The following is a 12,000-nucleotide window of genomic DNA, read 5'->3' as shown; positions in this document are numbered from 1 at the left end:
GAGAAAACAACAATGTTTTGTCTAAGGATAATTCTATTGTTTACTTTACACACATTGCTTAATACGATAATCTTTGCTTGCAACTTAATACTGGAAGGGGTTCAGATGATAACTGGAAGGTGGATTATTAGTCATAGACGCAGTTGGATTACGGTCTATGTATTATGTTGTAATACCCAAATGAATCTCATAGTAATCATCTTGTCATGTATGGTCTTTATTCTGTCAATTGACCAGCTGTAATTTATTCACCCAACATGTTATTTATCATTATGGAGAGACACCTCTAGTGAACTGTGGACTCTGGTCCTTTCTTTTACACTGATAAAATCATCTTGTTCTGTTTACTTACTGCAAGCACTGTTCTCTTTAATTCCACTGCAAACAAACATCTCTTTCCACACTATACGGTTAATCCTTTGTTTTCAGCAAAACCGGTGAGATTGACAACCTCACTGTAAGTTGGGGCAAAATATTTTGGTTGTATTGTGTGCAGGTTTCACGTTGTTGCTGACGCCGGTAGTGCGTCCTGCCACAAGTCAGCTAGCAACACCTTCAGAAGTCACGTCTTTCTCCTACTGGTCGATTAAACATTGGTATCTTACTGAGTGAAAACTTGCTATTGTGCTCATCATACCTTCATCTTGGGGTTCCCCAACGGTGTGCAATCTGCGCTCATCAATTGGCATTGGCATTAGCATGACGATCTTGTTGTGATTGCCATTGCTATCATGGAGTTGATCCATGTCTCTGGTGCTGACAACGCAAGTATGGCTAACACTTTGCATTGTCATTGCATCTGCATAACTGGCTCTTCCTGGAAACCTTCCCGGAAGGGCCCATACTGGACTCAAGGGACATGGACGTCCGGGTGCAGCTTCGTGACCCCAATGAAGGGTTCATGGAAGTGCACCGGTAGATCACCGCGCCAAGGGTTCACGCCGACCGTCCTGCTGACCTGGGACACGCCCAGGCAGTGGGTGTCGGCGTTCTTCGTGCAGGTGCAGAGCCCGAACCTCCTTGCCCTCGTTGTGCCGCCCTACATGGAGCAGCTCCTGATCAGCAAGTACAAGCTGAAGAACAATGACCCGACGGTGAAGGTGTGGTTGTACATGGGCGAGCGCTGCGAGTGGAAGGTGCAGCTTAGTGGACGGGTCAGCGTGTCGGCTTCATCAAGTCCTGGAATGAGTTCGCCGCCAGGCTTTTCCTCCGCGTTGACGACACGATCGTCTTCACCCCTAAGGACAACATCTTCAAGGTCAGGAAGGAGACTTCTTGCTCCAGCATCTTCAACTGCAAGAGGCATCGCGAGGGCCCTTATGTTGATTCTCGCCGTTAAGGTGCAGGTGCTTGATCTCTGTTCGCTTGATCTCTGTCTCTAGTGCTATCTAATCGTCTCTGCTGCTGTCTAATCGTCGCCGCTAGTAGTTGTGCTCGCCTCTAGGAGGCTATTAAACACTTGCTTTTGTGCATATGTGACTGTAATGTTGGCCTGTAGAGGAGAAGCTTTGCTCGAGTGTCCAAAATGACAACCAAACACATGTGTTGTGGCTGAACAGAGATGGAACAATTTATCCAGGCATCCAAACAACCTGCACTTCTGTTTAGACCGATGCACACAGGCTGCCAAACACTGGGTCAAATATGACCCGTGGCCCATTCGCGACGCACAGGAACGTCCATCTCGTTGCACTAGTGGTGCACAAATTCAGTCCAACCTACCAAACGCGCCCAAAGTGTTTGTCCCCGTTGTTTTTCATGAACAGATTGGCTCTTTTTGTCTTTGGCTCTTTTTGTCTTCCGTCGACACCCTTCCATGGACATAATCGGCGACAATGCATCTTCTTGAGCAGTCCCTTATTTCTAGCATTTGTGAGCGTCGTCACCAAAGGTCTAGCAAAACTTCTACTCCTCAATTCTCTTTTATAAGACATTTTAGCTTTCTTGTAGATCCACTCACTTTAGTTTGTATCTAAGGTATTTTTAGTGTGTAGGTTCACTCATTTTGATTCGTATCTAGTCGACTTTCAAATATCTGAAGTGTTATATTAGTGAACAGATGGAGTAGTACCTATATCCGAGTAGTGTCCATGTCGATATGCTTGGCGCGATTGCCAATCTTCATCCTGGCGAACAATCAAAGCTAGATGAAGACAACATAAAGCACAAAATGAGGGGGCGAATTGCCATTTTCTTTTCTGACGAACAATTCCAGCATAGTACAGGCTCATCCCATACATGACCGAAAAAAATTGCATGTCCCCAAAGGTCTTCCTTCCTCAAGGATGAAAAGAAGTAACCTTCAACAACACCACAGCGAGGTGGGAGAAAATCGTCGCAGGTGAGTACTGCGACCAATCAACGCTGTGGATAGCGGGACATAGCAAAATTGAATTCTGCTTTGCTAGTGGAGTTTCTTCCCTCTTTCTGTCATTTCTCTGCAGTGTTAATCTCCCCCCAGAGTTTTAACTCATGGGCACATTCATGGGCTGTGTTTTGTGCTGGAGCTGAGATCTGGACAAGCAATGATCTCCGATTGGAGAATACAGCTTTCAGAAACGCATGGAGCACATCATCTGTCCACCATGCTGTGGAGTCTCGATCTTTCTCTCTTGAAGAGCATGGATGCACTTGGTCAGATGCGCTGACCAGCTGAGGAGGTCACGCCATAAGTGCTGACGCTGACATTGTTTCAGCTGAACATCACACATACATTCCAGATGATTTCCAGATCCTACCTTCCAGAGAAACAACCATGACAGTGACATCGTCATGGTATTTTCTCCGGTCGCCTTGAGGTATATCTAATAGCTCGTGGAAATCCATACCTGGAAAACCAAAGTGTTAACATCACAGTATTGCTGACATTAAAGAAAATTCAAAACAGCCTCGATGTATGACTTAATGCATCAACACATAGCAATGGTCCAATGAATATCAATGTGAAATATCTTATGGTTTTTAAAAAATGATCTAATGATACAAAGTCCTTCATGAAAAAAATGTAAAGTTGGGTAACCTAACTAGGAATGTGGACACGATTTTGACTGCTGTCTAGTAAAGATAACTTCATAGTATATTCAATATTTTTTGAAAGAACCTCAGGGAAACAATCAAAATGGAACTCTATCAGTTTGCACCCGAGGATAGTACAACTGGAGAGCTTGGTAACAAGGTTTCGCCAACGCAATGAAGATAGAATGGCGAAGTTTATGAGTTTATGCTCCCTGGAAGTCTAAGAAAATAGTTCTATTTGGGAGAAGCTTGAGTGCGGCGTTTAGGGGCCCAAGCTCAAGCGAGAACTCGGTATTTAGAAGTTTCAAAAAAAATTGATTTTTTTACAGCTAAAATTCTGAATTATTTACACAGGTACATACAGATGAATTCCACAAACCTGTAATTTTTTAAAATCACCAAATGCGGTTCTAAGTACGCCAAAAACATCTTGATATTAGACTTCACATTTCTCTTTTTTGTGTAGGTCACAGATGTGAAAACATAATTCAACAGAAACTTCTACACAGATACTAGACATCTACATGTGCTTGCATATTTTTTCAAGAAAAGTTGAAATGTAACCAAAAGCTTTTGATTTTTTTTAAAAAAAGGCTCCATTTGGAGTCTCCAGTGAAGAACGAGACCATTTGCATATGATCATGTCATATCTGTACATGCGCAATACTGATTACAACTAGAAGTGGTGGTCACATGCAAACAAATCAAGAACTGGAATAAGAAAAGACATGGTACGAAAGAACAGACATCATAGCCAAAGCTTACCAGCTTTCTTTGCTGCACGCGAAAGAAGCTCCTCAATTAAACTCTGTGCTGGATCACCTTCAGGAAACCTATCCATGAAATTCTCAACATGGAGAACTACCTCCTCGTTGCTCAGGTACTGATATAACCCATCAGAAGAAAGAACCAGAAACTGGTCCTTTGCAGTGAGCTTGTGGTGGCAAAGAGAAGGTATGCATGATATGTATGGTGCATCACCTATGTACTCATTGCGGAACATCTCTAGCAATCCATTGTTCAACTTTGCCTGCAGACCGAAAATTTCTAGGTAAGATTCATCTAGTTCTCTATTACACCAAACCAACTGAAGCATCTACAAGTAGTTTTCTACTATAATAAAAAAAAATGAATGTAATAACTGTTGGCAACAAATTCGTACTCACGCTTAAGTTCATTACCCAGAAAAGAACAGCTAATAGCTGAAATTGAACAAACTTTGAACTACGAAATAAGGTTAAAGGTCTTAGTAACAGCCAACAAAGCAGTATCGTTGTTACCTGTTTGAGATACCCAGCACCAAATGCTCGAGTAACTTTTAAACGGCCCTTCACTCTGTCATTTACAATGCAATGATCATCATCAGGATGTTCAAGTTTGATTCTCTGCACTTCCTGCATATATTGAAACAAAGAAATATGAATTTATAGGCATGGATAGTGCATGGGATAAAATGACCAATTGCTTTGACAATATTTAGACGGTAGATAGAATCTAACAGGACATGGCCAAATAATTGAACAAATGGGGACTGAGTCTGACAAACTGAAAACATGAACCAGAGTTGTATAAGGTCTACGCAACGAATGCATTAAACTTTAGCCTCTGCCTTTCATGTTTTGACTATTTGCGTCCAAATGATTTCCATATGATTAGATGTAAGAAGTATGGACAAAAGCTGGAAAATAAACATAATCTGATGGTCTGATTACTTTGGGTTCAAATACGCCAGCACAATGCCGACAGAGAATGACAGTAAGTTGTGGCAAACCAGAGCACAACAGCACATAATGAACAGTAGATATAGTAGGTCAATTGGATATAAATCTATGTGTTTAATCCAGCTACGAGCACATTTATTTCAGCTACTATGTCAGCAGAGGTGGTTGTGCAGAAAACAGATGGTTCAACACAAATGGTACTAGTACCTCTTGGATGCTGGTGCTATGGTCAACAGACAGCTGCAGCGCGTCGAGCCTCGCCTCGATCTCCAAGCCGACCCCGATGTCATCCATCCGCATTCCACAGGCATGGTGATCATCCGCGCGCTGCGCCACAATGGCGCGGCTGTCCCCAAGGTTCATGACGTATACATCGTCGTCCCTGACCAACGCGACGAGCAGGCACGCCCCGGTGACGGCCAGCTCCGGGTGCGAGGCCATGGACTGGTCGGTCATGTCGAGGTAGGCGGCCTCGGCCGCGGCGAGCGCCCGGGTGAGCGCGGCCAGCACGGCCCCGTGGTCCCTGACCGCGGGCGCGGGCGCCAGCTTCCTGGGAGCCAACTCCCTGCCGATCTCGTCGTCGCCGACGGCGGCCGCGTGCGCCCACATGTTGAAGCGGCGCTCCTTGAGCTTGGCGAGGGACAGCGCGAATCGGCCGGAGCCGGAGAAGTCGAGCTCGCTGTCGTCGTCGCCGTCGTCCTCGGCGAGGAACTGCCAGAGGCGGCGGCTGTTGCTCTCGCGCGCGGCGTCGTGGTAGAAGATCCCGCGGAGCTCGCGCAGGAGGAAGCGGTAGAGGCTGGCGACGAGGAAGTCGGGCGCCTCGGGCCCGTTGAAGCCGTCGTAGATGCCGACGAAGAGCCAGCGCTGGTCCTCGGAGACGACGACGTGCACCCGGTCCTCCCCCGCGCGGCCGTGCGCCCACTGCACGCCGTCGTCGGGGTCGGGGTTGCGGTGGAGGGGAGGGGCGGTGGTGAGGGTGCGGTGGTGGTGCTTCTCGGAGGTGGTGCGGCGGAGGCTGCCGCCGAAGAGGGAGGGCTTGCGGAAGCGGCGGGAGGAGGAGGAGGTGCGTTTGGTGGTGGAGGGTTTGTGGGGGAGCGGGCCGGAGTGGGGGACGGTGGCGGCGTCGAGCGGGCCGGAGAGCTGCGCGCCGCGGTCGATGGGGCCGGAGAGGAAGAGCGGGCCCGAGGAGAGGTTGGAGAGCTGTAGTGGGGCCGAGGAGAAGGAGGAGGAGGTGTGGAAGGCGGAGGAGTAGTTGGGTGGTGGTGGGCCGCCGCCGCCGGTGGCGTCGGCGGCGGAGGAGGAGAGGTAGAGCGGGACGGGCACGGAGGAGTTGGCGGAGAGGGCCGCGCCGGAGATGCCGTGGCGGAAGGAGGAGGAGGAGTATGGGTTGGCGGCGGGGTTGGCGGCGGAGTTGGCGTAGCAGAAGGAGTGGCCGAGCGCGTCGTCGAGGCAGGGCTCCGCGTCGACGGAGGCCGGCGGGGGCCGCGAGCACGCGCACGCGGTGAGCAGCCGTGACGCGCCGCTGCCCATGGCATCCGACGCGCGCGGTCAGACGCTGCTGGGAGCAGTGAGCGCTGGTCTAGCCAGGAGGAGCAGGGGCTGTTCAGTACCAGTAGTACTTGGCAGTAGCTGCCGATACGGGATCTCGCGGAGGCGGGATCTCGGCGGGGCGGCGATGTGGGATCTAGCGGAGGTGGGGGATCCGGCGGCGGAGGGGAGGCGGCGGGGGCGAGATTGGGGGTGGCCGGAGGTGGAGTGGGGGATTGGGGAGAGGAGAGCGTTGAGAAGAGGGAGGGGGAGGGAGTTTTCTATGTTCACTCTTGTCAGTGATGTGCACACTAGCTAGCTAGGTGTAGCTCGGGGGAATGGGATTAGCGTAGTTGGAGTGGGAAATTTGACATGGCGATGCGGCAAATTTGGCAGCAACCGCGCTGGGGGCGACCACGAGACCCGTTCAGCTCCGGTGCTCCTCCAGACTCCAGTCCAGGGGCCGGCCTCACGAGACAAGAGTCCACGGCGGGGCAGACGGGGATGGCGAGGCCAGAGAAGGATTCAAATAATATTCCGGGGAGGCCGGGCGGAGGGGGAAAGCGTCAGGTCAGGTGGTGCCGGTATGGGAGTGAAGTGAGTGGGCTGGTTTTGTCCGCACTCTCTCTCTCTCGCCCGCCGGGAGTAGCGGCGGAGGGACTGAGGTGGTGAGGTGGCTGGCGTGTGGAGTGGAGTGGAGTGGGACGGGAGTCAACGTTGCGCCCTGGGAATCGCCACCGAGAGTTGGGGTTAATTACGGTGAACGGGGACTCCACTCCACCCAGCGCGGCGCGGCGTGGGCGCCCGCAAATTGGATCGCTTTGGCGGGGCCGGCTTTGAACCGGGGAACTGCCAGCTGGGCTCCTCTACTCGTCTCTCCCACGCCTTTTGCTGGCCGGTGTTTCCAAAGTAGGGCGACGCGAGGGGTCAAAGCGCAAAACGGGACAGGGGTTTACGGTTTAGCGCAACGGGAACGAGGAAGCATCCGATGTGCATCTCCTCTCCTGCGTGAAAGCGTCAACCATGTGAAATTCTCGGGCATGTGTCTACTTCGTGCTCACCAGGTCAAGCTCGGCGACTCGGTGTCAGGTAAATTCTGCATCATTTTCTATTTTACCTTTTTTTAACGGGGAGAAACGTCCTGGAAGACCTAGATTCTCTATTAATAGGATGTTGTTGCATACACTTTTACACAAAGGACCCTAGAGGAAAAGGAAATTACAAACAGGTCTACAAGAGCGCTATGAACTCGTCTTCCTCCTTAGGAGCTCCATGGAGATGCCTCGACGCAGGCGGCCAGATGCCATGTTGTATGAGCTCACGGCTTTATTGCCGGAGATCTTTCGCCTCGGCTCTACCAATTGCAACGATCACCACCATCAGATCCATGCGGCAAATGCGCTAGGTCTGGTGGGCATGATCAAGCAGCCTACTCCCAAGCACCACCAAGGGAGAAGATCTACACTTAATGTGCATACCGCTGGAGGACGGACCCCCGTGACCCCCTCGCGTCGTCTCCTCTGGGCGACCGGGGGGGCGAACCCTAACCCCCGCCGCCGCCGCCTCTTCCCCACCTCCCCTCGCCGTCCCCTGAGGCTGCTGCCGGCGAATCCCCGCCGAGCCGGTGAAGGGGCGGCGGGGATCTGTGCGCGAGCTCCCCTGGCGCGGTGGCACGGAGGCTGGCTGTCGTGTGAGGGGGGCATGGCCTCCGCCGCTGGCTGCTCGGCAGCCCCTCCTCCCCCGTCCTCCCTACGGCTCGGCCTCGTCGGTCTGCCGGACGTTGGTGGCCGGCGGCTAGGGTGCCGCCCGTCGCGGCTTTGGCCGGGGCCATGGATCCGGGCGGCGGCCCATCTGGCGTGGCGACGACGTGCTCGCGGCAAGCGACGTCGCGGGTGGCTCTGGCCGTCGGCCTCGTCCTCTTGGGAGGTACGACCGCGGCGGGCGGCGGCTGCGGCTTGGAGGTCCTCCTCCTCGTCACATCTGGTGTGTGTCTCTGTCTTCCCGTCCGGATCTCTCTCCTCCACCGGTTTGATTGAGGGCGGCGGTTGTTCCCTGTCCTCGAACATGGTGGGTGTTGGTGCTTTGCTTGGGACCAGGGGAAACCCTAGGTCGGCTGGCTCGGCCCAACGGCGACGACGCCTTTGGGTGTCGTTTGACGTGGACATAACCCTTCGGGTACTCGACATTGTCATACCCGGTGCAAACTATGAAGGTGGACCAGCACGAGGACTCGACGAGCTGGACCTGCACGCGCCTCAACTTGGACTACAAGGAAAGAAGACTCCAATATGAATCCTACTAGGACTCTTGTAAACCCTAGCTTGGCTGATATATAAAGCCAGGCAGGGGCACCCCTTAGGGACACGCAAAATCAGAAACATAATTATAGAGGCGACACGCCTAGAAACCACAACCCACGGACTAGAACTAGACTAGATACAACTACTCCGCCTATGGCGGCCCCAGTACCCATATATTCATATAGTGGATTGCTAGCAGGACGTAGCGATCCTCCACCGTGGGGACGTGAACCTGGGTACGTCGTGTACCGCCTCGCTCCCGGAACTTCCGTCGTCGCCTTTCTCTAAAACTCAAGCCCCTCATGATGGGTATTGCCGAGGAACCGCCTCGTCAATTGGCGCCGTCTGTGGGAAACGCGGTGATCGAATTTTGTCATCCGGGCGGGATCCATCGACTTCATCATCAACAACATCCAAATTGCGTCTGAGGAAACAGTCTAATCCAACTTCACGGAATTCATCATTAAGAGCGGCGAGGTGTCTCCATGTGCCGCACGTTTGGGCCAAGTGCTGACCAAGATCAATACATCACCATCCGACAAGAAGATACAATGAAGAAGCAAGAGAAGCAACATTACTACACGTGAGCAAACAAACCCAATCAACATGCTGGTATTAGCTAGTGTATGTACGCCCTATATCCAACGGGACCGCATGAAGCCAAAAGAGAACGAAGAAGATAGAAGAAGAAGGGCCGATCAAGCTGCAAGAGCTGCTCCTGCTCCGATGCAAAGCTGGGTCTCGGCCGGACGCTTTCTCCCTGAAGCAAGTTCCAAAAAAAGGAAAGATAAAAGTGTGCTTCCGAAAATAGATCAACAACCAAATCGATCAACAACTAAAGGAAAAAAACGATCGGGAGAGCTGCCACTACGTGCAAGAAGGGGAAAATGAAGACAACATTACAGTACATCGCCATCGAGTTCATCCACGATGAACATCCGATACAAAAATATCAGGTGCTATATTTCCAGTTAATTACTACTTACAAAATTTATATTTTGGCTCGTACTATTTGTGCACAGTTTTTTGCGCTGTAATATGACTGCAGATCGGAACAAGCTTCGACTGCTTCACCGCGCATATTCGCCACGTTCGGGGCTCGCTCGTTGCATCACAGACTTGATATATTCGGGAGCTCGCCCGTCGACTGCCCTGCTCGGCTGACCGCGCCCGCCATCGCGCACTCTTCTTACTCGGGGCCTCGCCTGCCGCAGACCCGATATTACGGACCCGATATATTCGGATGCTCACCCGCAGCGGATCGGCTATGTTAATCGCGTCCTCTTCATCGGCCACGTCAGCTAGGCGCCGCGTGGACTCTCTTGGATGGCGGAATTATTTCGGCTGCGCCTGCCGCGTGGACTATCTCTGGCCGCGGAATTATTTCGGCTGCGCCTGCCGCATGGACTATCTCTGTCCGCGGAATTATTTCGGCTGCGCCTGCCGCATGGATTATCTCTGGCCGCGGAATTATTTCGAATGCGCCCGCCGCATGGACTATCTCGGGTCAATGGCTTCATCATTTATGATTACTCGATGGACTTATCCTCTTCGGCCCTGGATATATCTTCTCCTGATGCACTCTCGGGAGCGCTGGAATTACTCGGGGGCTCCTGGAATATCTCCGAACCATTGCGGTTACTTCCATCGGGAGCGTTGGTTCGCTGAAATTACTCGGGGGCTCCTGGAATATCTTCGAACTATTGCGGTTACTCCCATCGGGAGCGCTGGTTCGCTGGAATTCAAGAAGATTTGAAGACTATTTCTTCCATCGGGAGCACCGGTTCGCTGGAACCTAAGAAGATATGAAGACTCAAGTTTTGAAGAATTGCAGTAATTCGGGACACCCGAACTACATCGTCAAGAACCTTGTTCGTATATTTCAACGAACATCGGTGCGATGGAAAATACGCCCAGAGATTGCACTCTAAAAAAGCCTCTGAAACTACGAGTGCTATGATGCAAAATCAACGGGGACCGTGCTCTTTTCCTTTGCTATAGATGCCTCAAAGAGTGCCGCAGATAGCAAGGATCATGAAACAATGGGGACTTTGCTCTTTTCCTTCGCTATAGATGCCTCAAAGAGTGCCGCAGATAGCAAGGATCATGAAACAATGGGGACCTTGCTCCTTTCCTTCGCTATAGATGCCTCAAAGAGTGCCGCAAATAGCAAGGATCATGAAGCAACGGGGACCTTGCTCTTTTCCTTTGCTATAGATGCCTCAAAGAGTGCCGCAAATAGCAAGGATCATGAAGCAACGAAGACCTTTCTATTTTCCTTTGCTATAGATGCCTCAACGAGTGCCGCAAATAGCAAGGATCATGAAACACGTACGAAAACGAACCACGTTTGGATGTTTGGTACTTTACTTATGGAAGTATCAAAGAACAACGGGCTCATCGGCAGAACCACTACACCCGAAATATTCGGGAGTGACTGTCGAAACATACATCGGTTGAAAGCAAAGTTGCACATACAACGGGTTTCGCAAGACCCGCAACACGAGCTGATCACTCAAACAATTTGCTGACCAACGAATACACATATGCTTAAACGGGCAATTAAGATTTGCTCCTTCAAAATTTGCCAACGGCATTGACACGGTAAAAGTGCATATATATGTACCTACCGAAAAACTTACAAACAATGGCATCAACGATGCTCAAAGGTGCATTGAGGATTGCCCCTTGAAATATACAACAATGTGTCAACGGCACCTGAAGAAAACTATAAACATCGGGTTGTTCGACTTGAGTCTACTCATGGTTGCAAGCATCAGTGCCCTGACTCGGGGGCTACTTCCATCGGGAGCGCTGGACGCGCACCCGATAAAATTATCGGCTCCTCTCGGCCATCATCCGAATCATCGGCTTCTCTTGGGTATCATCCCAATCATCGGCTCCTCTGGGCCATCATCTCAATCATCGTCTCCTCGGGGCCATCATCTCAATCATCGGCTCTTCTGGGATATCATCTGAATCATCAACTCCTCTATCTATGGCATCATCAGAGTCATTGGCATCAAGTTCTCGGAACTTGAAAAAGTCTACAGTGTTTGACTTAGCATTTTTTACACCCTATACATAACTATTTCATATTTATCTACAGGCTCGGGGGCTACTCCCCATCGGGAGCGCTAGTCGCGCACCCGATAAAAAATATGGCAACCTCGCCAACAAAGAAGAATAAAGTTGAGGACATAGGCATCAACAATCAAGATCTTCGAGTAGTACAACTTGAGTCTATGCGTGGCTGCAAGCACCCGCCCATAGACTCGGGGGCTACTCCCATCGGGAGCGCTTCGCGCACCCGACAGAAAGCAACTTCGATTCTACATCAAGCACAAGATTCAACAGATGATCAAGACATTCCACGAAGACAACTTTAGTCCCTGCCCGAAGCTTCACTTCGGCCAGACACTCGGGGGCTACTGACG

At 51.0% G+C, this 12,000-nt stretch overlaps 1 protein-coding gene across 1 annotated transcript; it reads right to left on the bottom strand.

Moving 5' to 3' along the window:
- Window positions 1-2,159: 2,159 nt before the first annotated feature.
- LOC124688082 (probable protein phosphatase 2C 26) lies at window positions 2,160-6,266 on the bottom strand. Its single transcript, XM_047221799.1, has 4 exons — window positions 4,944-6,266; window positions 4,296-4,409; window positions 3,781-4,045; window positions 2,160-2,828 (listed from the first exon to the last, which is right to left on the bottom strand). The coding sequence occupies exons 1-4, from the start codon at window positions 6,264-6,266 to the stop codon at window positions 2,704-2,706; spliced, it is 1,827 nt and encodes a 608-aa protein (XP_047077755.1). The 3' UTR covers window positions 2,160-2,703.
- Window positions 6,267-12,000: the final 5,734 nt, after the last annotated feature.

Source organism: Lolium rigidum, chromosome 2 (genome assembly GCF_022539505.1).
Source record: "Lolium rigidum isolate FL_2022 chromosome 2, APGP_CSIRO_Lrig_0.1, whole genome shotgun sequence".
Classification (NCBI taxonomy): Eukaryota; Viridiplantae; Streptophyta; class Magnoliopsida; order Poales; family Poaceae; genus Lolium; species Lolium rigidum.
The sequence above is the reverse complement of the archived record's forward strand: the minus strand, read 5'-3'. Positions and strand labels throughout refer to the sequence as shown.

Excerpts from the sequence above, each read along its gene's own strand:
- LOC124688082 (XM_047221799.1), bottom strand. The coding sequence starts at position 6,266 with ATGGGCAGCGGCGCGTCACGGCTGCTCACCGCGTGCGCGTGCTCGCGG. Across the intron at positions 4,410-4,943 it reads ATAGCACCAGCATCCAAGAG|GAAGTGCAGAGAATCAAACT; the intron begins GTACTAGTACCA and ends CAATATATGCAG. Across the intron at positions 4,046-4,295 it reads GTGCTGGGTATCTCAAACAG|GCAAAGTTGAACAATGGATT; the intron begins GTAACAACGATA and ends TTCGGTCTGCAG.